This window comes from Meriones unguiculatus, chromosome 3 (genome assembly GCF_030254825.1).
Source record: "Meriones unguiculatus strain TT.TT164.6M chromosome 3, Bangor_MerUng_6.1, whole genome shotgun sequence".
In the NCBI taxonomy this organism is placed as follows: domain Eukaryota; kingdom Metazoa; phylum Chordata; class Mammalia; order Rodentia; family Muridae; genus Meriones; species Meriones unguiculatus.
Genome location: NC_083351.1, coordinates 137,644,310 through 137,670,659, shown reverse-complemented (window position 1 = coordinate 137,670,659; position 26,350 = coordinate 137,644,310). Strand labels below are relative to the sequence as shown.

At 47.5% G+C, this 26,350-nt stretch overlaps 1 protein-coding gene across 2 annotated transcripts in view; it reads right to left on the bottom strand.

The window, feature by feature from the left end:
* Nucleotides 1-592: 592 nt before the first annotated feature.
* The window catches only part of Mkx (mohawk homeobox), a 65,433-nt gene continuing 39,675 nt past the window's right edge, over nucleotides 593-26,350 (bottom strand). Inside the window, exons 6-8 of one of the 2 annotated variants that reach the window (XM_060380626.1) lie at nucleotides 3,215-3,248; nucleotides 2,958-3,105; nucleotides 593-1,841 (exon numbers count right to left, since the gene is read on the bottom strand). In XM_060380626.1, coding sequence (XP_060236609.1) covers nucleotides 1,779-1,841; nucleotides 2,958-3,105; nucleotides 3,215-3,248 — 245 coding nt within the window. In that variant the 3' untranslated portion in view covers nucleotides 593-1,778. Of the gene's footprint in view, nucleotides 3,106-3,214; nucleotides 3,249-26,350 lie in introns of both variants that reach the window. The other variant, XM_060380627.1, reaches the window with a different exon arrangement.

Below are 26,350 nucleotides of genomic sequence, written 5' to 3'. Positions count from 1 at the left end.
CTTGGCAGTAAACGCCCTTTTCCGCCCAGCCATCTTGCTGTCCCTGCATTTTATGTGTCACCCCTCATTTCAACCCCTCACAAAGTCCACATGGTCTAGCTCCTTCCTCAAATCTGCACATAAAAAGACTCAGTCTGGATTTTGCGGAGGTAGCGGGGCAGGGCCAGCACCGCGATGCACTTCTACCTGGCTTCCAAGCCAGGCTTCTCCCCTGCGGAGAACACACCAGTAAGTAAGTGCTGTGCGAACAAAGCTCAAAGCGTCACGACAAAACCCATTCTTTTCTATGCTAATAAAGTTTCGTTTTAGGGCAATTAAAATCCACAGATGAACCAATAGGGAAAAAGAACGTTTACTATATTAACTAGGGAAAAAAGGGAGAATTTAGTACAACCCAGCATTTGATCAGTCAGTGCTGTGCTTCTGTCCTTGGGTCTTAACAGGTGGATCGGTAGCCTAAAGTGACAGAATTCACACTTGATCCAGCTACAGCACTCCCCGTTCCATGGCCCACATGGAGGCTGCTCCTGTCTGCTGCCTCCTCCGGCTGGCTAGCTTTCAAAGGCAAACAAAACCCGTATGATCACTGAAGTCTAGAAACGAACTTTTATTTTAAATTTGTCAAGAAGTCCTGACAGTTATTAATTTTATTAAAGTACAGTTGTAAAATAAAAAGAGTGAGTCTCTTTTCCTTCAATATAAATTATATGTCAGCCTGTCGGCTGCTGGCTCGGCATGGTTCAAAGTGCTTTTAAGCGACGGGGGAAGGGGGGGGTTCTGATTTCCAGACAATTAAAACAACAGCAAGGAAAGAAAAACAATAAATTAAAATGACTGTAATTGGAGGTGCTGCCCAGATATGCTGATTATATATTTTTGATGTGTGTACAGGCCGGTTCTCCAAGCTTTGGTTCTTTAAAGAAATTATGTGGATAGTGTCCTGTCATTGGTTTGCGTTCATAACACAGAACAAATTAGCTGATTTTCCCCCCCAAAAGGTGGGAAATAAAAACATGACAATGTCAAATAAAATACAACCAGCATTCATTTGTCTAATTGCAACATGTTAAACATGAACACTTTTATTAAAATATTTAATACCAGAATAACTTATAATAGTATGAAAAGGAGTGAAGTACTCGTCCTTGTTTACCCCGCCCTGAGCACATCTGGGCGGGGCTGTTTCTGTAGCGACGCCCGCTTTGCACTCTGGATCTCAGAGTGTCAAGGGTGCAACAGAAGGACCCGGTACTTCGCCCACTCATACAGTCGTCACTCCCGCCGCCCACACTGGCCTACTGTAACTGTAAACTGCCCTCAGGGAAACAAAGTAAAAATATACATACAAAATATGTTCATGTCAAGTTATCTCTGCTGCACCGGACAACCCCCGCCCCGTAGTAATGCTGTCACCCATGAAAAAGTGTCCTGTGATGGCCGTCAGGACAGTCACGTCCAGGCAGTGACCAGAGCGACCTTTGGCTTTGAAAAGCATTTTGTAAAATAGAGAAAAACGTCAGCATGTGCAACCTCGTGTCATTCACACTTGCAAAAATGCTTTCCAGTCTAAAAAAATAGATTACACATACGCAGAAAAAGTCCCCCCCCAAACAGCCCAGTCTTTTCACTCTGTTGTTGAACATTTGCTCCGTTGTGTTGAGAGGGGTCTCCACATCTCTTGTGTCTCCTGTCTTCCCGAGCTGGGGAGGATGCTACTGCATGGCAGGAAGGAGACGCTTCCTCCTTGAGTGACTGCTTTCACTCAACGGTGGCATCATTTAGAGACAGAATGTTCTTTCTTTAACACAGGATTTCACTTCATTTTTGCTTGACTGCTCTAGCTGGCAAAAATCAGAAAGATGAAACTATGTTTCCATATGTTTTAAATTTTAAAATTCAATTTTCTGCATGTATATGTTTATCCACTACAGATATTCTCTTTCATTGTCTTCTTCTCACTGCAATACAAATCGTCCATCAGAACTGTGATTTGAAACGAACCAAATAAAAAGCTTTCAGGCACTCCATATGAAAGCCAGCTTCCACCACAAAGGAACACTGAACTCAAACGCAAACAAGGTTATGTTTTAAAACTAAACTGTAGGCTTAGTTTTACACGGGGGGAAAATTCAATGATTTATATAATACGGCTCTTTTAAAAACTTCAGCAAAGCCTCAGAATAAGAAAACTCCCAACGAGTTGTGGAGGGCACTGGGCTCCTTTCCAACAGCTCTTAATGTCTGATCACAATGTGCACGTTGCAATGTTAAACTGCTTTGAAACTGTCCCTCTTAAACGTACATGTCACATGGACCTTTCATTTTGGACATGCTCACATATCTGATGTGCAAACAAAACCCACACATAAAATTCTCACCCTCACCCTGGAATGCACAAAAAAACAAAAACAACCCAATTTCCAGTCCTGTAGGCATAAAGAGAAAACCAAATAGAAAACCAAAACAAAGAAAAGATGATTTCATCTGGGCCGGACAGATTTCCAACTTTTAACGTGTGAAGGACAGAATTTATTTCGAGGGCTCTGAGCAATGCTGGCTTCGGTTCTGGACCCGTTTGGAAGGATGCGGTCTAGCAAGTGTTGGCGTGGGCTGTTTGAGGCACAGCTCGGCTCTGTGCCCACGTTGGAGCTTATCTCGGGGAAGCAAGGCACTTACTGTAATGGAAATGCAGGCGCTTTCTGCATAGTTTCAGTAACATAAAATAAGTTAATATTTTTGATTAAAATGAATTTTTTTTATAATTTATATGTCTTTTTATAGAAGCAACTGATATATTTAGGATAGCTGATCTCAGGGGGTTTAGATGGATGTCCCTTCACCCCTGTTTTGGCTCTTAGGATGAGGATTTAGGTACAAAAAAAAAAATTCTGACATGCTCAGCACTCCCTGGCCATGCTCTAGAAGCGCTGGGCCAGCGGCAGCTTGACTGTCTTTACTTCTGCTATGTGGGAAGACTTCTGGATGATGCAGCTGGTGGTCCCAAGCACTTCGTCCTTCCCCTGGGCGAGGTTGGTTAAGGCCATGGCTGCGTTGATCTCCTTCCAGTATGTCTCGTCCTTGCTCGGCCCCCGTCCGTGAGCTGCACTGCATGTGTGCGAGAGAGAAGAGAAAGGATCAAGCCCACCGCGGCCGCCGTGCAGCGGAGACAGCACCACACAACGCGCCAACGGCCAACGAAATTCACTGTGCTCACCTGGCACCTTTACCAGATCCCGTGTCCAGGGTGTCTGTGGAGAGAAGCAAACATTCGGTCACTGGTCTCCTGGACTTTTTCCTTTCAAGATTTACTGTATTCTCTCTCTCTGCCTGGGTGTGTGTGTGTGTGTGTGTGTGTGTGTGTGTGTGTGTGTGTGTGTGTGTGTGTGTGTGTATGTGGGGGAGAGAGAGAGACATGTATGTAGTACCCTCCGAGGCCAGAAGAGGGCCTCAGATCCTCTGCGGGGGGAAGGGAGGGGGAGTTACAGGCAGCTTCGGGTGCTCTGAACCACAGGCAGGTCCTCTGGAAGAGCAGAAGCTGCTCTCGAGCACTGAACCAGCCCTGTTTAATCTCTGAAATCCCTTCCTTAATTGCCAAGAATAAAATCTTATCTGGAAAGGTGGTTGAAAATTATTATTATTATTTTTTATACTGATACCACAAGTTATTGAGGTGAGAAAGATTTAGTTGCTGTGGGAGGTTGAGCCTTCGAGGGGAAGGCTGTACGGGAAGGCGGAGAGACGACCCTGGCCAGCCCATCGATGCTCTTGCTCATTTCCCACCTGCTGGAGACCATCAGCACATCGCCGTGCCCACAGGTAGATTTATTTTCCTCAACTCTAGAACAAGTCCCTTCCTTGGAAGCTTTGAGAGGCTCCCCCAACCTTACTACTCTACAGTTTTCTGCGATTCGAGCCTGAGGTGTGAGACCGAGAAGCCAGATAGTCAATACACGAGGAAGAGACCTAATCCTGACGGTAGTGCAGAGCTCCTGGCACATCAGAAGAAACAATCCTCCTGGCCCTGCTGTCAGAGAAAGGAGGGAGACGGCCGGCTTTCTCACACAGTGCATATTTGCTAATTCTCTCTAATCACTAACCTCTTCCAGCACCAGAAAAACATAATGGAAGACTGAACCGGGTTCTGGGCGTTGATTCACTCCTTGGGCCAAAGGAACATGGTCTGTGCAGCACAAACACTGGTTTTTCAGGGGATAAAAATGTGCAGGGTCTCCCCTCGGCAGAGTCTGGACCTGAGTCGTGGATAAGCCTTGGCCACCACCGTCACCGTCATCATCACCACCACCAGCAGCAGTAGACAATAGCCAGCATCTACTTGAGGAAGCTTCCCAGGACAGAAAGGACGCAGAAAATGCCTCAGGCCTTCCCTGCGCCTTTTCTTCTTCTTCTTCTTCACTATTTCTTTGGGCTTTTGGTTTCTTCTGTTGTGCTCAAGGTTTTCTGGGCAGTGCAGTCTAATGCCCAATTCAGAGCACCAACAGCCAAAGCCCAGGAGAGCTCAGAGGGAAGAAGAGGGCCATGTGCTTACAATGTAGTCTAACCTGGGCAACAGCTGCCAGGGTGAAGAAGATGGCGGAGAGATAGCAAGTGCATGGCTGTAAAACGTGGCCAAATTCAACGTCCTCTGTACAGACAGAGAATCCGGAAGCCTGCTAACATTGCCGGTCTCTCGACAGGAATAGCCTGCTATGAGCTATTTTCAATCCGAGGAGCCAGGGAACTTGAAGACAAAAAAGCAAGAAATCAAAATAAGTCCCAAGTGAGGGCACTTCGAGGTGGCTGCGACTCATACACAGGTGTCCTGCCTAACCCAGGCCGGCGAAGGTTAACCCCCCATTTTCCTTCCACTGCGCATTCAGGTGGCATTCAGTAGGGCTCGGAGGAAATGCTTGGGTCTGGAGTGCCATCAGCCCGAAATCTTCTGACTCTGCTGCCTGGGCCTGGACAGCCCAAGCCCTACCCTGCTGTGCTGGATGATTTGGGTTTGGAAGTCACTCATGTAACCGGGGTAAAAGAGCAGTAATTTTTAGCCCACAGAGCTCCAACAATGCTGATTTATAGACGATTTTCTATGAGTCAAGTCTCTTCAGTAATGCTTCTTAAAATAAAAAATAATCACATTTATTTATTAACGGGGATGTATGTGGGAGCCACATGTATGGAGGTTAGAGAGCAGAAATTTGTTCTTCCCTTCCACCACTCAAGTCCCAGGGTCTAAGCCACCTTGCCGGGCAAGGCAACAGGTATCTTTAGATACTGAGGCTTCTCAGAGTCTTCAGTTTGATGTGTTCAGCTCTGTGACTTTACACAGGGTTGCCTGCCTCTTTGGTGTCTACAAAGTCTCCCGTTATCTGTTCTAACTCAGTAGTGACAGGTACAAGATGCTTCCAGAGCAGAGAACAAGTCAAGGTCTTTAGGAAGGGAAGCCGACAACACTGGACATTTTACAAGAGCGGAGGGAGGGGAGAGGGGAGAGAGACAGAGACAGAAAATTAATAATTTAGTCTTTGCCCATTTTCCCCCCCACAACTGTTGTCAAAAGTGAAGCAATAGGTTAGGGACGTTTAAGTCAGTGGAAAGGCTGGTCAGAAGTAGAACACGTTCCGTGAGGAACACTGGGGAAGAAAACTGAATTCAGAAAAGACCATATTCTGGTGCTCCGGTTCAAGGCTGAGCCAGCTCCCCCTGACAAAGGCGCCAGACTGTGGCCCGAGACCTGACAAGTCAGCTGATGGTGACTGTGGTGGGCATACTTTCATTGACAGCCAGGTTGAGCGATTTGCCATAGGGTATCAATTTGCTCCTGTAAGAGGTCAATCCTCTGATTGAACACCATCAAGCTTCCCTTTAGTTGAGCATTAATTCCTTTATGTACAACTAAGGCATGAGCTACATTGGCTAAATGATTATTCAGGGTCTGAGCCGTCTGCCCAGTATGACTCATGGCTAATGCCCTGGTGGTAGCTCCAACAGCCGTCAATGAGATGGTAGTAACAATGGTGGCTGTAGTTCCAAGATCCCTTTTCTGTCTGAAGAGAGTCATAGCGTGAGGGGCATCAATGGGCATAGAACGAATACTGCTGAAAGTCAGAAGAAAGCAGGGCCCACACTACAGGCATGTGCGGGCTCCTTGGCAGAGAATCTGAGCATGCTCAGACCCAGGGCCTGACCACCGACATTTGCTCAGCGGTACCTCACCCTGGGAGTAGCTTGGCTCAGCCTCCAGAAGTCTGGGCTAAAACGCCTTTTTAGATTCTAAGGTTCCAAAACTCAGCTATGCTGTCAATTACCATAAAAGCAACTGGCTGGCAGAAACTGCTTACTGAACCAGCCAAAAGAGTGTGTTTTAAGACTGAAAAAGAAAAAGAAAGAAGAAAGAGGTGGGCAGTTAGGAAAATCTTGGATGCTGTAAAACTCAAAGCATGCTGGAACCTAAAGCAGGGCTATCCTCAGTTTGGACAAGTGTTTCCTTAGAAAGTCAAGCAGAGAAACAATTGCACGAAAACCTCAAAGTTGCACAGCTACTCGGGCTGTGTCAGCGCAGGGCTCAGTAGTCAAGAGGCCTTCCAACTTCCGTGCCACTGATTTGGAGATAGATTCCTAAAACAACATCCCTAGGCCTAGAAAGTGACCACAGGTGGCCAAATCTTTCCCCTCTGTGATATATTTTTCAAAGCGAATAAATAAATCCTAAAGCTGGAAATGTTTCGTTACGTGTTTTACCAAAGAGCACTCATGCCACTATGATATAAATGAAACTAAGGAAGATTAAGAGTGTGGCTAGTTCTCAAATTAAGTAATGTGAAAATCGGATCACTGAAATTTCCCTAAATTAAAATGGAAAAAGTAAAAGACAGGAGATGTTGGGGAATACAGGAAAGACAATGAGGGAGGAACACTGAAACTGTTCTGCCAGAGGAAAGTGAAACAGGTCACTGGACTAGGTGGGTGGGGAAGAGGTGGCCACGGTTTAAGTTCTAAGATGGCGGAAGACAGTGTCCACCTGACCTGTCCACCATGTCCTCTCGGGGAAACGAGAACCGTGGAGTGTGCGCCAATGACCTAAGCAAGCCATACAGCCCCATGTCTGAACGCCAGGCTTCCACACAGGTGGCCGGAAGCTACGGCTGGTGGTGGCAGCTAGGCACAGCCAGGGTTTAGCGTGTGTGAAAGCCAGACCCATGGACACCAGACCAGCTTCCGGCTTTCACAGGACTGGGATGACTGACAAAAAGAACAGGACCCAGCAAGAGTGGTGGACGGAAGGCCTCTATGAAGATAGGAAATGCTGGATGCTCCAAAGCAGAAGGCCCTTGCAGAAAGCATCGGCCACTATGACGCTCAGAATGTCTATCCCCCCACGTCAGAACATCTGGCTGGACCAGCCCCCACCCCCACTCGTACACGCACATACACAGATGGCCTCCGTGGTGCCTTCACTTTTTTCTCCTTTTATATAAAAGCGTTTGGGCTAGCAACATGGCTCAGGTGGTGAAGTGGTTACTGCTAAACCTGACAGGCTGAGTTAGAACCCAGAACTCGGCGTGGAGGAGAGCAGACTCTGGCGAGTTATCCTCTGACCCTTTGACTTTCACAGGTGTGTCATGGCGCTCGCGTTCCCACCCCTGCCCCTGCCCCCACACAAATAAGTGTAATTAAAAACAACAACAAGTAGCTTTTCTTATTTTTCTCCAATAGGAAAGTGAGGTAGTAGGAAAAAATCTAGGTCATAGTATTTACTGAGCCTAAACGAAGGTTGCGGATCAGAACTGAGGACAGAGAGCACGCCCTAACCGCAGCTCAAATGGCGACTTTTCCCTACTGTAACCGGAGGCTTTCCAGGTAAGTCTTCTGATTGATTAGGCTCTGCTCTATTTCTAGGGAAAGAAAACAATTCAGGACCCACACACTGCACGCGGAGGCGCTTGCTCTTACTCTTCCTGCTAATCTAGCGAATCAGGTGGTACTTTTCCCCCATGTATCGTAGACAATAACTGAACTGAACGCAGTATTCTCAGATAAAAACAAAACAAAAAACAAAACAAAAAAAAACCCAGAAAGTAACGAGGTCTCACTGTGGAAAACCTGGGGGAGGGAGCGAAACAGAACGCGCCAGGATACTCAGGGCCAGCAGTGACATTTGTGCATCGCTTACTTCTGTCGATCTGACAGGAACTTGAGTCGTGTGGGAAAACCACAGCTGAGGAACGGCAGCAGCAGCCTGGCTTGCGGATGTGTGTGCCCAAAGGGCATTTCCCCGGCTAACAACAGACGTGGGAGTGCCCAGCGTACTGCGAGTGGCACCACCCTTAGTTAGCTGGCCCTGGGTGTATGCGGAAGCCAGTTGAGCAAGCCATGGCCACCAAGGTAGGAACCGCTGTTCCTCCATGACCTCTCTTCAGTCCCTGCCTCCAGGTTCCTGCCTTGATTTCCTACTTTGTCTTCCCTTGGCGACGGACTATATAGCCTAATGTGCATGATGAAGTCAACCTTTTCCTTCTCAGATTGCTTTCTGTTGTGATGTTTATCACAGTATAGACGACTGTCTAAGCAACACGTACTCGTCTGTTTTAAGCAGGACAGTTTGTGTTCATTTGTGTTTTGATTGCATATACGTCTGTGTATCACATATGTGTGGTCCCTGAAGAGGCCAGGAGAAGACTTCAGATTCTCTGGACCTGGACTTACGGAGAGCTGTGAGCTACCATGTGGGTGCTGGGAATCGAACCTGGGTCCTCTGGAGGAGCAGCCAGCGCGCTGCACCATGGGGCCATCTCTCCAGCCTCGTCAGTCCATGTCCCGGAGGCCTGTTTCTCACCAACCCTCCACTTTTGCCTCATCGTATAGCACTCTAACGAACAGTTTCCTGTTAGAATTTCTCTGACGCAAACATGGGAGAAACACAAATAGCTTGAAAAGCGCAAAAGCCATCTCTGTCCAATTTAAACATGACTATGAAGATCCCCTGGATGTCAGGGAATTGCTTTGAGTAACGAGAGTTTATCGACTGCTCGTGCTTATGTGAGCCATTATCCCGGGAATTCTCCAAATCTTTTCTGGTTGTCTGGAAATAATAACCCTGAGGGACAGGGCACTCTCACCCCTATGGACGGATCTACCACCCCCTTGCAATATCCTAGCTAAATTATTCATCTCGGGGTCACTATTTAGGAGGCTTCCAAAATCAGTTAAGAGTCTGAGGAAAAATCTTTCCAAAAATTGAGCCAGTGTTTCCCTTAGCAAGGCTTCCACATCTGGCCCAACAGTCTTTTCCTTCCTGCTACCTCTCCTGTGGGCTGGCTCTGGCTAACACTAATGATGCCCAGATGTCCTGGATCCGTAGGGTTCCCACCTCTGCTGCCTTTCTGTCAAGGCATTACCCTCTTCAGGTCACATGAGAATATAAGGATTAGAAAGCCACACCCCTCCTCGTGGGGCCAATGGGGAAGAGCTCTCCATCTGGATGGGGCGCACTGACATCGCAAAACTCCCAGGGGCTGCAGTCTTGCCATTAGCAGCAACGCACAGCACTGTCCCCTCGAAGGAGCACCAAGGCCGTGGTCCCTCAGGGAACTCAGAGGGGAATGCTGGCCTTTGTGGGTTTTCGCTGCTGGGCAGAGCATGTCGGGTTTTGCTGGCAGACCTTGCTTCACTCCCCTGTGCTTCTGTGTTGCCGGATTGTACAACTACTCTGGCGCAGAGCATTCCTGGTTCTCGTCCCTCTTCTGGGTGGCACTTGCTCTGCTCTCCCTATCTGGAAAGGTGGATTACAAGCGCAGGGAGTGGGATCTGTGCAAAGCAGCTCCTTACAATAAACAGAGCCTTACCCCAGGAGGAAGTTCTGCTTCACTCTCAGTCTTTCCCACTAACCGTCTTGAATGTTCTCAATGCAAAGTTCTTCTGCATAGTCTCCTCTTCCAAGACCACTCCACCCTTGCTGGGCTGAAAGCTTCCAGTCTGAAACTTTGCTTTGAAGATTAGAGTGCCGTCTGTGTGTGTGTGGGTGTGGGGGGGAGTTGGTGGGTGAGCAGGCAGAGCGTCTGAGATGGGAGCACTCGCTTTCCTTGCTTTCTTGCATCAGCTCTGAAGGTGTCCGGAGGAGGTGGCACAGACCCTGGGTAACACAGGGGCAGACTCTGATAGCACATCTGGGCCCTGCCCTCTTCTGCTGTCTGAGAGAGTGCCAGCATGTGACTTTCTGTGTCTCTACTTTCTCATTTAGAAAATGGATCACAGATTCGTGGGATGGTTATAAAAACCACATGACAATATTTTGTAATACATCAGAAAAGAATTTGAACACACACACACACACACACACACACACTATTGTAAAAAATATCCTAACTGTCTGTCTCACTTTATTTTTCTACATCTATAAAAAGGGGTTGAACGCAGTCACTGAGAACATAAGTACTGTTTAGAAATTAATATGAAAATTAATATGTAAGGAGAGAATATTTAATTCCAGGCAAAACCCATCAACTCAGACTAATGAACTAAGTGTGTGGAATCTATTGTCTTCAAAGACAAAGATGGCGTTGCTGATGCTCTCTCGTGCCAGAACATCACAGCACTCCAGGACAAAGAGCCCTGGAGCCACATTAAAGAGCTTCTGACCTCGAGTGTCTGATGGGTTTTGTTACTTCATTTTCTCAAAGGGAATATTGGAGATGCTACCCAAAATGCCTCACATGTGAAAGCTGGGTTTCTGGCCACGTCTCAGACAGTGGCTTGGTAGTTGTGCATGAATCGCTTCTGTGTGCCTGCACATCTTCTATAAAGCCGTCCGCTCTGCCTACTCACTGGGCAACTGGTCCTGAAAGTGTCATGCTCTTAGTTTTGCTCCATCGTAGAAACACCGTTCTTCATTCCTCTGGGCTCTTCCACAGCACAAGCGCTGTTTCCCGCAAGAGCAAGCTTTGAGCTGCCCACTGCAGTTCTGGAAGGGCGAGGCTGTTTAACAAATACACAGCTGAACGACATTAGGCTACAAACTTCTAATATGGCTTCCTTTAGCAAAATAAAAGCCTTTTAAATGGAAAAATATTCACTTGTAATAATCTGGAAATGGGCTGGAACGTCTGGCTCCGTCCATGCATTTTCAAACTCTTCAGTATCTCCGAAAAACCATCAAGAAGTATTTTTCCTCTGATACATGAACTGCAGTGTATCTGTGAGTTGGCGCACACCACTGCCAGGGTGTTCAAATTCCTCACATCCCCGTCTCCAGGACTGATACTTCAGACTGCGCGATCCCGGGGTTCAGTCTGTCTGACTGCATTAACACCAGAAGTGACACAATAAAAAGATGACGTTCACAATCATCTTGGCTCTTTCAGAAAAATAGCAGATGACAGTTGCTCTATATTTACAGTTCGGCTGCTCCATTTATTACAAAAGAAAAAAAATTGTTTTAGAAACAAGGACTCTATCACCAATCTTTCTGCATTCCAAATGCCCTTCAACATTCCTGATAAATGTGAACCTTAAGACCGAATTTAGCCTAGCAGCGCTCTGTGCTCCTGCAATTTTGACCTTTAGGGTTTGGTCTCTGGAAAAAAACTAAAATTAAACGCTGAAAGCTTTAGGGTCTGAAACACGGTGTAAAGCCTGGACAGGAGCAAAGGTGTACTTGGAATGAGAAACGGAGGGCTGCCTCAGAGGGTGAATTCACTTGCCATATGACCACAAAGACCGAAGTTAGAATTCTCACATGAAGATGAGCACAGCAGCACACAACCGCAGCCCCAGCGCCCCGCGAGCAGATGGGGGTGTGGAGACCAGAGAGTCCCCAGATGCTCAGGGGTCAGCTGGCCTGTCATACAGAACAGCGAACAGCACAGAAACCTTGTCTTAAACAAAGCGGACGGCGAGGACCCCTGAGATGCCTTCTGACCTCACTCTTGCACTGTGCCACGTGGGTGCCCTCCCCACATCTGGCTGAAAGAACACCGAAGAATCCTTGGCGTCTGGCTCTGGGCACAGGTTCTGGCTAAGAACAGCCACACCTAGGGGCCGGTGACAGATGCCGCAGCGATATTTGACTGTGCTCCTTTTCCAACACAACCACAGCATGGTACTCCCTAACAAAATACAGTTATGCTTTCAGGGGCCAGTTAAGACATAGAGATGAAATTTAACTAAAATGCACACCCACTGCATTTTAAATGTACAGTTATCACACAGTATCCCATACGTGTGTGGAATGTTTACGTTATGAATCGATTAAAAGTGAATTTGAATAAAAATAACATCTACTGAATTTCTGAGGCACATAGAGCTCATTTCACTATTATTACCAAAATTTAGAATACAGGGAGTTTCTAGAAAAACAATGAAAGAAGTAGCTTTAACCTAACAAGCTGGTCTTGAAGGGGCAAAAACACTTTAAGAATGTTATTACATTTGTTTTGTTTTGTTTTTGTTGTGTGTGTGTGTGTGTGTGTGTGTGTGTGTGTGTGTGTGTGTGTAGGTCAGAGGACTACTTGTAACACACAATCATTGCCTCCCACCCCATGTATCCTGGAGACTGACCTCGGGTCTTCAGGCTCGGAGGCAAACACCTTCCCTCACGGATCCATCTTGCTGGCCCAGCCAAAGCATTTTATAGGGTAACAAACCGTACTCTTTGCAATAATTTGGGTAGGGCACAAGCTCTGAACTGAGATCACAGGGAAGCAGTAATGAGACTCAGTTAGCAGGCGACAGCAGGTGGGCTGTTCACGCACAGTACCTGCGCTTCCCCCCTGTAAACGGGGTGATAATATCATTCTTAAGATTGCCCGGAAGACCAACAAGGTACCAAAAGTACAGCGCCAGAGCAGGCCGGGTGAGGGCTGCGGTGCTATGGCTCCTGCTGCTCTGAGCCACACCATAGCTACCTTTGAGAGGCACAGCACTGCCCCACATCCGTGGAGGCGCCCTGACTGCTCCCGGGTCTTTTCTGCCAATCTATAGGGCTCCAGTCCATTTTCTTGGGATTTCTGTAAAGAAGAGACTAAAACTCCAGGGGCAGGGGTGGTGGTGGGGTCGGGGTTTCTAAAGGGTAGATCTCCGGGTCCTAACTCTGGGACTGATGGCTGTGACAGGAAGGAATGCCTCTGAAGCTCTGAGGTAGGCAGAGGGTGGCCCAGTGGGGGACTCCTGCAGGGATCCGAAGCATGCTGCCTTCAGGATCACGCAGGAAGCTCTGGGCCTTCCCTCAAGTGTGGCAACACAAGGCAGCATTCTCTGGTGTTTTAGAAATCATCGTTGGGTTTCCACTATTCTGACGGTGGTCAAGTAGCATCTAAGGAGAGCTGTGTTCTTGACTTTGCTCTAGTGTGGGCTGCGATTACAGCTGTTCTGTGAGGCCGTGAACAGTTCTGGGAGGTTGTGCATCGAGGGGAGGAAAAAGACACTGGTTTCCATTTTCCTTTGCTTAGACACAGGCAGGATGGAAACAGGGAAAATGACCCACTCCCTTTGCATAACTCTTGCTCTCTTATCATAATTTTTCTGTGCCATGACATCGGATACGCTAAGTTAATAGCAATACAAACTTGAGAATCAAGGGATTCAAGCTATCACTGGACTACAGAGTACTTAATCAACAGGTCTCCAAATCGATATAGTCATGGTATCAGCCTGTTGAAAAGGCTGTACGTGTTCTGAAATAAAACACATTGGCCCAGCTTTACGTTGCAGTGGAAGTGGGATTTTTATTTTCATAGGTCTCCTATTCTATTAGTTGATCTTTCCTGTGGGGACACAGGGTAGCACACAGTAACCCACACGGGGTCTTCGAGAACAAATTGCTCAGTCTAACAGAGGAATTCCTCCCAGGGAGGGTAATCAAGGGCTCCTGCCACCCTCCCCTGAACATTTTGCTCAGCCCCTTTTCCAAAGAATAGAGCACTGTTTCTTTTTCTACTGACACAGAGGCACAGCTCTGCAGACAGGGCTGTCTTTTACTGTATTTTAAATTGTTGTTTGTGTTTTTTTTTATTTGGTTGTGTGTTGTATATGACACACCACGTGCGGGCACAATCGCCCACATAACATGAGTGGGGGTCAGAGGACATCGGCTGTCTCCCTCTATCACCCTCTGTTTTCTTCTCCTGAGACAGTCTCTCTCGGAATCCCTGATGCTAGGCAAGTGGTCAGCGAGCCTCAGGGATGCTCCTGTGCCCGGCCCACAGCCCTGGAAGCACAGGCACCCTCATCAACAGCTGGCTTTTTAATGGGAGTACTGGAGGCTCGATCTCGGGTCCTCACGTTCATGCAGCACTGAGCCGTCTCCCCACCCCCACACAGGGTTCTTTTTAATCTGTCATTTCTATGGTGTCCTTGAGAGGTGGCTGGGTCTATCTCATCTCTGAAGAGGGAGAGATAGTGAGGGCAGGACTGCCCTGTGTTGTAGACCGCTGCCCTCTAAACATGCCCGGCTTTACACGCTAATCAAAGCAGCTGTGTCTGCTCGTGAGAGACGTCCGATACCCGAACGGCTGAGCTTCTCGTGGGAGGAGTTGCTGGGGAAGTCATTCGGCCCTCGATGTTCACTCAAGCCATGCTTCCTACTCCTACCTTCCAGCTACATGCAATTCCACCCCAGCGGGTGTGAGCCCGTGGCCTTGGGAGGTGACAGGAATACAGAGGGTGACCATTTGAGGGAAGAGGGAACTCCGTCTCTACAACTACGGGAAAGTCATCATCCACGGCAGGGTGAGAACCTCTGGTGACGTGGTTGCTTTTGGGGCCACCCAACTCCTCTACGTCACCCCCACCACTCGCTCTTGTGAGCCCAATAAGCTCCTTGGTTCACTGAGCTGGACTTCGGAGACACAGTCACTTCTGGCTGGTGGACACCCTGGCTGAGTGACCTTTGGCCATGACTTCCCCGGGGAAGGGTTTCTGCAGCACACCCTGAAATCAACTAGGCAGCCGTCAAGCCTGAAGCCACGGGCCTGGAGCAGAGGGCGGAGAGAGTGGAGCTGGCTGTGAAGGCGGACTGTGTGGCTCTCAGACGCCATTGCCTGCTTCTGCATATGAGCAAGCAGCAATTGCCTGGAACAAAAGGGCCAGGCACTGCAGTGGCCTGAGTGACCAAAGGGCGGGGCACTGCAGTGGTCCGAGTGATCCCTCCCATCCCCACTGTGGAAGCTTAGCGGCTGCTAGGCTCTGCTAGGCTACGGGGACTTTAGGATGTGGGGACGTCTCCGGGGCTCTGTCCTCTCGGATGGGTGAATGCGTTGCTCATCACTGGTGTGGGGTTCTCAGACAGGGTATGTTTATCCCATTATTCTGCGCGCTCACATTCTCTTGCCCTCTTGGGTTCTGCCATGGGATGGTACGACAAGAAACTCTCACTGAATGCCAGTGCCTGGATACTGAACATTCCAAGAAAAAAAATAGAGCAAAGCCAGTGACCAAATTGTTGAGAATGAATGTAGCAAAGCCCCCATGTTAAAGGCTCCAGGAGAGGCTGCACCCTGAGAGGGAGTCTTGGGGGCCGGATCAGAGGGTGGGCTGAGTTATTCCTCCACCAGAGCAAGCGGGACCGTCCTATGCTCAGAAAACACCCTCCAGTGTTTTACCAGCAATGAGACCCAAGTGGAACACGACAGGGATTATGTGTGGCTATGCTTGGTTATCAACCTGGCTACATCTGGAATTTTAAAAAAAAATGAAAGGACATTACTGCTAGGAGTTTTTGCTTAATTTGGAGTGGGGAGGTCCACTTTCAGTCTGGATCTCTGAGGTGGGAGGCCCATCTCTAATCTGCATCACGCCTTCTGCTGGAAGCCTATACAAGGGCAGGGAAGATGGAAGATTTTGCTCTTTGCCTACTTGCTCTTGCTAGCAAGTCCATTCCTTCTCTGCATCGGAGCCTACTTTTTTAGGGATTCTGAACATACCAAACACTGGCTGAGACAGCCAGCTCTATGGACTGAGCAACTACTGGATTCTTGAACCTTCCACCCATGAGTGGCCATTGTTGGATTATCCGTACCACCGCCTGCATGGCATTCTAATAAATCCACTTTTCTATATAACTAAAGACCTGCTCTATAAGCATGGCTACCCTAGAGAACCCTGACTAAAACAGCTGCCTAGCCCACCTCCGGATTCTGCTCCACGAATGTGGTGGGACAAGGCATTATAAAACATTACAAGATAGCCACACGGCTGTGACAGCAGGCACATGACCCACCTGTGGCAATTCAAGCCAGATAAAATCCCAGCATGGAGAGGGGAGGTGGCCATGGAGTCTGGCCCCCTAGCTCAGGAGCTATTGGTAACTCATCACTGCCGGGGGAGGGAGAGTCGGTTTTCCGTAAAGGTGTGTACCGATTTTCTTGGTAGGTTTGGTATGCTCCAGTGGATGGCACACAACCGAGAGTATATGAACAGAACAAATTAGAACTGATGGAGAGAGGCAGAGATAGAGAGATAGAGAGAACAGAGACACACAGAGAGACATAGAGACAGGAATGTTATGTTCTCGGGACAAATCAGATACACCCACTTTTGGGATCAGGATATACTCTAGATATACTCAAGAGTGGTTTGAAGATCAAATTTCACGATCTCAGATCCCTGCAACCTGCTAAGACCTCCAGAACCAGGGAACGTGCAATGGCAGGCCAATAGCAGTCACTCCTTGAATCAAGCATTCAACCAATGAGCCTGGCTCCCTCACACAGGAGTAAACAGACAACATACTTTTGTCATAGACGCACAAACAATTTCTCTTGCGTTTGTGTGTAATAAAAGCCAGGAAAGTCACACGTTCTTTGTAAGATTCCAAAGCTTTGCAGGCCCATGACCCCTTCCTGGTAGAATATGGCTGTATCAGTCATTTTTCCATCACTCAGACGATGGAAGCAAGGCTGGTCTGCACGGATAGGTCAGAATTCAAGGACTGAAATAGCTTTTTGGAAGAAACCAAGAGCTGCAAGGATGCCTGCACCTAGAAACATCCATGGCACCACTGCTCCTGATGGTCTGTTAGCGTAGATGCCTGTCCAGTGAGACACACCCCTCGTTGTCACCCAGTGGGAGTGGGCCGCTGTGCTGCAAAGTGTTCGCCCATGGCCTAAGCAGGGTCCACAGAGCCAAAGTCATCTACCACACACAAGAGGCCTTCTGAGGCCACCCGCTGGCATGAGCCCTTGTTCAGACCGCAGGGCACCGCGTTAGCTCAGTCAGCCAGTGCCAGCTTAAGAGGAGAACAGGGGTAGGAGAGAGGAGGTGGCCAGAGATGCGCCCCAGGGGAAACTTTGTCCTTATCTTTCCCAAGCCCCAGGTAACTAGACACGTTCTTCAGCTGGTTCTTTTCACAGAGCGCTTTCAGAGGCTTACAAAAGCCAGCTCGGAAGACACAGCTTACGAGGCACGCTGGTTGGAAGGACGCATAAAACATGAGCGGGGAAAGGAAGCGTTCACCGGGCGTCTGTGTGGGGCAGGGGTTGAAGGCATCCGTCTGTGAGGTAGGCATTACTGGTGTCCCGTTATCCACGGCCTCACAGCCCCAGGCTCACCTGTCAACCTCACTCTCCCAAAACTAGTTACAGATTCCAGAAACAGTCACTTGTAGGTCAAGGCACGTCATGTTGGAGCAGCGTGCTGTGTTCTTACCCTGCGGCATTTGAGGCTGCAGTCTCCATTCTCAGGGTATAGACTGTCTCTGCTTGCCATGAGTTTCTAAGGCCGCTTCCCAGTGAGACCCCAGGCTCTGCCTGGATTATTTTGAACGGGACGAACCTGTTTATCAACAGTTACTGCAAACTCCTATGACACTGAATTCACGGTACCTTACCCCCCAAACGGTGAGGTATTCCGAAAAGGAGGACAGAGAGGGCCAGGGAGCTCTATTTTATTTGCTGGCAATTTGAGTTAGGTGGCTCAGTTGATCTAGTCTTACTTTTTAAAATATGCACAGAGGGTGTAGGAAAAGCAAACAGGATGGTTATAAAAATCAGAAATAATTTCCGTAAGCCATGGAGCACCCAGCAACAACAGAAGGCAATCCCACCGCTGCCTTTGCTGGTTTTTGCGGCAGACGTTGAAGACTGTTGAAGACTTACCTTGAAATGGAACAGATAATAAGAAACACAACAGCTCTTCTGAGTTTGTATTTGAATCATCTAAGCCATGTTATGTCTAGGCAGCGCCAGTGTGGAAAATTCTCAAAGGGCACGATACATAATTATGGGAGCTTCAGTTTTGCAAGCGCCTGGAGAAGGTCACTGCAGCTGGCAGACAGCCACTGTATGCAGCACATTAGGAAGAAATCTTCAGTGACAGTGAGAGGGCGTGTTTGAGTAAAGAGCAGCCTTGGGCAGCTGCCACTCTGCGCTCACTACCCAGTTTCGTGCCTGCAGCGGCCTTGGCACCAGCAGCCTGCACACTCATCATCCAGGCACTATGTCACAAGGTTGCACTTAATACAAAACCAAACCAAACCAGGCGTGGGGGCGCACGCCTGTCATCCCAGCACCCAGGAGGCAGAGGCAGGTGGATCGCTGTGAGTTCGAGGACAGCCTGGTCTACAAGGTGAGTCCAGGACAGCCAAGGCTACACAGAGAAACCCTGTCTCGAAAAACCAAAAACCAAACCAACCAACCAACCAACCAACCAACCAACCAACCAACCAACCAAAACCAACAAAATAAAAAACTAGAGACTGGTGATTGGACACAAGGCCTCTTAATGCTGCTCAGCTCTGCTACCGAGCTACACCCGTTAGGTGCTTTACTCTGAATCGCCGGCAGCAAGTTTTAAATCTGAAGAGTTCCCGCGTTTAAAAAGCTGCTCCTTTAAGATTTCCTGTGAGCATCCGAGCGGGTCCTGTTTCTATCTACTGTTCACAAAGTGCTAAATCCTATGTAAACATACATGGCCACACATTGCTAGCCGTGCCACTGCTCTGTGCTAAGCCGGTCTCAGGAATTTTTGGACAATCGAGTGCTTGCTCCTAACTCCTTAAATATGACAGGCCACCTTTCGTAGAACGTTTGACTTCCCTTGAATTTTTTTTCCCATCTTCAGATGCCTGGTGCTGTGATAGAAAATCTGTAACCGTATTTTACTGAATCTGAAGTTTACCCAAGTGGAAAACTATTTTTTGTTGAGTGTCTGAAAATCCCTATACCGAGAGACAGGGCCGGGGCCAGCAGGAGCTGGATGGGCACCTGACTCTGTGCCTCGTGGACAAAAATTAAGTAAGCACGGGCAAAGGAGATCCTAGGAAAAGGAGAGGCAAATGTCTTCATGTGTGTCTTTGTGCACACCTGCGGGGAAGAGCACAAGAAGGCAGCCCCGAATGCTCGGCCAACTTCTCAGAGTTCTCCGAGAAGCGCGCAGAAAGGTGGAAGAGTGTGCCTGCCAAAGAAAAGGGGAAATCCGAAGGTACGGCGAAGGCTGGTGAGGCTTGTTACGAGAGCGGCATGAAAAGCTACATCCCGCACAGGGTAGACCAGGAAGAAGTTCAAGGACCCCATCCCACACAACGCACCTCCCTTGGCCTTCTCTTCCTGATCTGAGCACTGTTCCCACGGCTCGTCTGTCAGGAATGTTGCATCGGAACCAGGAGAGATGTGGACCAACACTGTCCCGACGACAAGCAGCCCTGAGAGAAGAGGGCCGCCGAGCTGAAAAAGTACGAGAAGGACATCACTGCCTACAGAGCTAACAGAAAACCCAATGCCTCAAAAAAGGGGGTGGTCAAAATGGAGAAGAGCAAGAAAAAGAAGGAGGAGGATGAGGAGGAGCATGAAGATGATGAAGAGAGGAGGAAGAGGAAGATGATGAATAAGTTGGTTCTAGCACTTTTTTTTTCTTGTCTGTGAAGCATTTAGTTCCCCTGTACACAACCCCTTTCAAAGAAAAAAACTGAAATGTCAGGCTCTGTAAGATTTGCCCCTAAACTGTACCGTGTCTTTTTTTGGTGCAGTTATCACACTACCGAATGTGTCTTTAGGTAGCCCTGTCCTGGCAGTATTGTCAGTGGCCACTACCCTGCCTGGCACAGTCTGTAAATGGCATGGACATTTTAAAGCAGGATGTTGGTGCCCAGCACACGTTAGTTATGTATGGGGACGGCAGGGGGTTTTGCTGTTGTTTTCCTTTTCTTTCTTTCTTTTTTTTTTCCATCTTAAGTTGTCTGTGATGCAGCCTATACAAAGATAATTGTTGGTCTATTAACTGAATACCACTCTGTAATTTCCAAAAAAAAAAAAAAAAAAAATGCAGCTGTTTTGTTGACATTTTAAATGCTTCTAAGTAAATAACATTAAAAAAACAAAAAACTAAACACAAAACAAAACAAAACAAAAAACCCAAGTCTGTACCTTGTATTTAGAATTTTGTCCTCTCTTTTGTGATAACTAAGGGCCAGGACAATCATGATTCATGGTGATAATAACAGCATTTATGAATTACTGCACATCCTAGCCATGATTAACTGAATCTGTTTTTGTGCACACTGACACGATTTAACATATTCTTGGGATAAGGGTTCACAATGACAGATTGCTTGCCTGGCATGAGCAAGGCCCTAGGCTCAATTTCTACCACTGGAAGAAAAAAATTCTTATTTCCCATTGTGGGAAATAAAACTCAGAAAAAGTCTCTGGCATGTCCAAGGCCCAGATGTCAGGAAACAATGGGGCCAGACACCACTTCTTCTTTCAAGTACAGTAGAATTTTCTTCACACTGCCTTCATTTATTTACCCACAGTCTCACTGGCTCACCCAGCAGACACTTCCTGAATGTAGGCTGTACACCATCCACCGTGACAGACCCTGGGAATATTGATTCCGGAAGGATCTCATCCCCCAGTTGGTGGCCATTTGGTAAATGAACGGCAGGAACTTACACTGGTGCTGTGACAGGCGTGGAAGGACGGAGCGATGAGGGTGGGTCCTGAGAGGACAATGCTCTTGTCGCGGAGGGATGGACACCCCATAGAACCTGAAGCAGAAAGTCTTTCCTTGTGCCATGTTCCTAACCAGTGGTGTCCTTACCTCAGGGCCGACACGCAAAGCTGTGGAAGCACTTGCTGAGGCACTAAGGAGGCACTGAAGTAAGGTGACAGAGAATGTTCCAATGGGAGAGGAGTGCTTGGCGAGGATGCAATGTTACGGCCCCTTTGATTGTTTCTCTGAATTACAGATGGGGAGATGAAGTTGGAAGGGAACCAAGAGCAAATAGCAAAAGCCAAAGGTTGTGGATTTGTGTGCAACTCGAGGAACGTGGACTCTCATTTGGAAGGAGCCAGGAGAGAGCACGGACATTTAAACGGGGTCATATGTGGACATCAGGGAGATTCTTCTTGCCGTGATGTAAGACCGAGGAATCAGGAGAGGGGGGATCCTAACAGGAAGCTACGGGGGAAACTGGGCGGGGGTGAGGGGTCCCTGGAATTTGCAGTGAGGATGGAAAGGCGGGGTGGAGACAGACTGGGGAACTGTTAAAAGACCAAGTGGAACTGGGACGAGAAGGCAAAAATCTAACTGATTCCTCAAGACTCTGCCTTGGGAGAAGGCACTATCAGTGACAGCCTTCTCTGGGTTAGACAGGAGAGGGTGGGGGAAGGCTTCCCTCCACCGCAGGCAGGACACAAGGTTTGTCTCCTGTGCACCCAGGGTCTGATGTATTTTGACCTTCAAGTGTGTGTATGAACTGGCCATTAGAGGTCTAGACCGATAGATGACTCAAAGGCAGGCTGTGATGCTGGGTTAGCCACACATTTAAAAATATTCTTCTTTAGGCATTTCTTCGTGGAAATCCAGGAAAAGGCGGGCGGATGGAATAATGAAAAAGTAAATAATAAAGGCTTTAGCTTTAGAATAAGATATTAGCATAAAGGGCTGAACATTTCTCCATACGCTCATCTGATTTTATTCAACATGGTTTTCAATTATAAAACATCAACATCTTGAAAGATGAATTATTTTAAAAATCTGTACTAGCCACACGCCCTTCATACATACTGCATTTAGTCTCAGGAGGAAACACACACTCAATGGGTAAAGGGAAAAGAAACCATTTCCCCAAACGAGGGAAGGAGAGCAGGCCGTCTGGCTGACAGCCAGGCCAGAAGTTCCAAGACAAATCCCAAGTAATTCACCTTTTACCTAAGTTCTCATTCAAAGCCCCACCCCTGACATGAGCTATTTTAAAGTATCCTTACTTCCACCACAAAGTGCCCTTGGTATTTTTTTAATACTGGATGCACGCATGCACGCATGCGCGTACACTTTTAAAAAAGAATGGCTAAATTAGCAAATCTCATTTGCTAGTGCCCATTGGAACCACAATTTCAATCTGTTGAGACAGCACAAAGACTTAAAAGTGAATGAGTGAAAATGGTGCTCCCCTTTTTCTTCTCAGACAAATTCTATTTAGCTGGCTTCTGCCTCGATATCCACGCTATTTTCTGCTCCCTGGCTGGAGACAGCTTTCCCAGAAGGGCCGCTCTGCTGGGTGCGTGCACCCGTGTTCGTTTGTCCTGCTTCTAAAAATTAGAACATAGCAAGCTTCTAATCATCACTTGTTAATTTGAAGCAAAAAGAATTCTTTTTTCCATTGAAAGCAGATTGTAGTTAAAAAAAAAAAAAACAAACCAAAAAACAGCGTTCTCCAAGGTCACATGCTGTTGGCACTGCTCAGGCAAGCCGTGTAGCCCAACTGCTTACGCTCAGCTGTGTTTACTCAAACCTGACTTGACAAAGTCTGCCCCTGGTTATTTGAAGCAGTCATGTGCCCTCAGCTGAATAGATATTACACAAACTTCTGGAGGGAATGGCATTTGGCCCCCATAATTCTGGAATAATTTACTACGTACCCTCAACCTAAAAACACCAAAATGATTCACAGTATGTTTTTTTGCAATAGAAACATAAATACTTCATATTACAAAGGGAGCCATCTGCATGACCTTTATGGCTGATGTATGATTTACTGGCAAGGCATGAGACTGCTTTGGAAGGTGTGGCGGGGCCCGGCTACAGGCAGCTGCAGGCAACGTTCATTTCGGTCTTTTCAATAACCATCCAGATTTCAAGGAATTTCTGTAAACAAGCTGTCACTTAAAGAAAATAACTTTCCATCAAGTTCTGCACCAAGCCCCAGAACAGAACATGCATATGAAATAAGAATTGAGTAAATGACTTCCAGAGGCGTCTCGGAATCGTGTTTACACTAGGGGCAGAAGGCAAACGCTCCAGGTCTTACCGCTGTATCTGACACTAAAGGCAGATTTTTGCTTTTACAGTAACATAAACCATTTCCTTTGCACAGGCTCTGTTCCTAATTAGATGAGATCTTTTTTCTGGCCTATCCTATTTACATTGTCTGTTGTCAGATTTGCACACCAAAAGCTATACATGCTTTCCTCTTCAAGCTGCGATGGAAGCGAAGGTGGAGGCACCTCTGTTCCCCAGAGATTAATCACCGAACCTGTCAATCAGCAGACTTGCTGCAGTGCTATTGCTAACAGGACAGTGGTGCTCAGCCTTCCAAATGCTGTGACCCTTCAGTATAGTTCTTCAGGGTGTAGTGACCCCAACGATAACATTTTCTAACTGTAATTTTGCTACTGTTATGAGCCGTAGTGTAAAAACATGTGCTTTCCAATGGTCTTAGGTGACCCCTGTGAAAGGGTCATTAGGCTCCCCAGAAGGGGTGAAAACCCACAAGGTAAGAACTGCTGAGCCAGTAGCTCAGTGAACATGGGGAGATAGGGAGTGTCTGAAAAGTAACAAATGGGAGAGGTTTTGATGGCTTTGGCTTTTGCCCTAACTTGCAAAATCTGCTTAGATAAGCATTCTGTAAGTTAAGCTAACGAGGTAACAGCCTGCTACAGTGTTGTGATTGCTAGTGCATTTCCTTCACGGAGGCTTTTCAAACGGCTCTCACAGCACACGCCACATTGCCTTCCCTCAGGCTTTTGCTCTGAGGTCCATAGTAGATGGAGGCCATACATGGGTATTTATAAGATGACAGTAGTATAAAAGACTGTATACATAAGCACATAGGCTATACGGATCAGACATGTATGTGTGAGAGAAGGGGTGTGCTCTTCCGTGTGCCCGCCTTTAACATCAGCAAACAACCCTGCAGCACATGTTGGGGACAGGGGCATCGTCTTCCTGCCATCTCTCTGAGAGAACGCTGAGGCCTCTTTTGATTTTAATGCAAGACTGATCCACCATCTTCCCAGATCTAGAAGATTCCTCAGATTCAAACGACAGCCATAGAACCAAATTAAAATAAAAGCGAGGGCATGCAGCCTCCTCTCTCAAAGCCCAGCCATGGGAGAAAGCCAAGGGCAGGCCAGCCAGCGGGGTCAAGGCTGCTGCTCTGGAAAAACTCTTTTATGGCTCCTCTAGAAAGCCTGAGCTGTTTCAAGGGGAGTTGGGGAGGGAAGCTGGAGACCAGCAGAGAAGCAGCCTCTCACCTTACCAGGGGCTCAAGATGCAGCTGATGCGCAAAACTCAAAGGAACTAAGTTCTTTTACAAGTGAAGAGCCCTGTAGCCGGCTAGCTGCTGATAAAATGAAAGCAAATTGCCAAAATGGAGCAGCCATATAACTTCAGACAGAAACTTGATATGGGCGTCCACTCACAGAAGGAAGCACAAAAATCCTATGTATGCAAATTATTTTCCATTCATTGGGATTGTCTTGAGTCAGCCTTGAGTCTCAGGAAACAGACTGCAGTCCATTCTCTAAAACCATTAATTCAGAAGAAAGAGCCATGAATCACTAACCAGAATTAGTCTGCCGAAAATCTGCGTGCAGCTGGGGGTCAGTGCCTTTCACAGTATTAAGCAATGCTGGCACAGACATCATAAAACAAAAACAAAACAAAGAAAAGGAAAAAAGAAGAAAAAGAAAGCCTTCCAACAAAAATCTGAAAAATCTCGTATTTTCTGGTTTCACTTTTCCCGGAATTGAAACACCATAAAAAAACAAACAAACAAACAAACAAAAAAACCAAAAACAGTACTTGCTTCCAGCTCATCAAGGAAGGGCTGAGAGACATAAACATTTTTATTTCATTTTTCACAAGAAAGTGACCAACGTTTTCTTAGCTTCACAAAAAGCTTCAGGTTTGGGAGATGTCCTGGTAAAATCTCAGCAAAGGAATTGAAAAAACTATTTTTTTTCCCCTTGCAAACTTGGCGTATATGCAGAAACAGTGAGGTGAGTGGAATCACAGAAAGGCTCAGAGCCACAGAGGGGAGTCCAGCCTTTACAATTCCGGACAGAGAAGCGTCCACAGAGGGAGAATGTGGCGCTCCCGCAGCACAGCAGAGAGCTTGCTGTCAAGGCCATGACCCTCATGACAGCTTTGCGAGATATTTTTTATCTTCTGCTTCTTATACATACACATAAAAGCAGACTGGGGAAGTTAGAGATGAGTTCGCTAGTGACTCGCAGTTAGTGATGGTGGAAAACTGTTCTTCAAAACCGAAAATCGGGGACTGAAGCCTCAAGGCCGCCATCTTAACCAGTGCAGAAACACCCCCTGGACTGCTGCTACATACGGGGAGACAAAGCCATTGCTTCACTCTTGATGTCCGGACGTAATATACACTGTCATCTACATTTTATTTTTTTTACCCTTCTGAGTATGAATAAGAAGTGTGAATCAGAGGCTTAACTCTGGCTCTTCAGCACCCTGCCTGGAAAGTGGGTTGATGAAAGTCCCCTCTCTCCCGCCCCCTCCCAGGGGAAAACCTGCTCAACGTCCATCGTTTTAACCATTGTCGAGACTCCAAGTCAGTAGCGTGAGCACACTGGCCTGATCCAACCATGCCTGCCATCCACGTCACGGACTTCTTCAACTTCTCCAGCTGAATGTGCACAGCCACTAAACACCTCTCCACAGCACCTGTCACTAGGCCCAGCCACACTTTTCTTCTGTCTATGACGCTGACCACTCTAGACACTTGACGCCCACCACACGACACGGGAGTCGTCTTATAAAGTACAGGAAGGCCTGTCGTCTTCCACATACAGCATCTCCGTGAACTCAGACGTTCCTGGACTCTTCACGCAACGAAAAAACTGAGGACCTGGTTCATCTTGATTTACAGCAGGTATTAAGCCTCCCACTCTTAAGAAAGGTTTTTAAATTACATTTCTATTTATTTGTTTTGTGGGAGACAGCATCTACCAAGGTGAGCATGTAGAGGTTCAGAGGATGACCACGGGAGTCAGAGAGTTGGGGACTGGGGCTCTGGGTGGAATCAGACTGGCCTCCAAGCCCTCTGAACGCTTCCGCCCAGATGGGAGATGCTAAGAGCACCCATCTACCTCCTGTCCAAAATAACTCT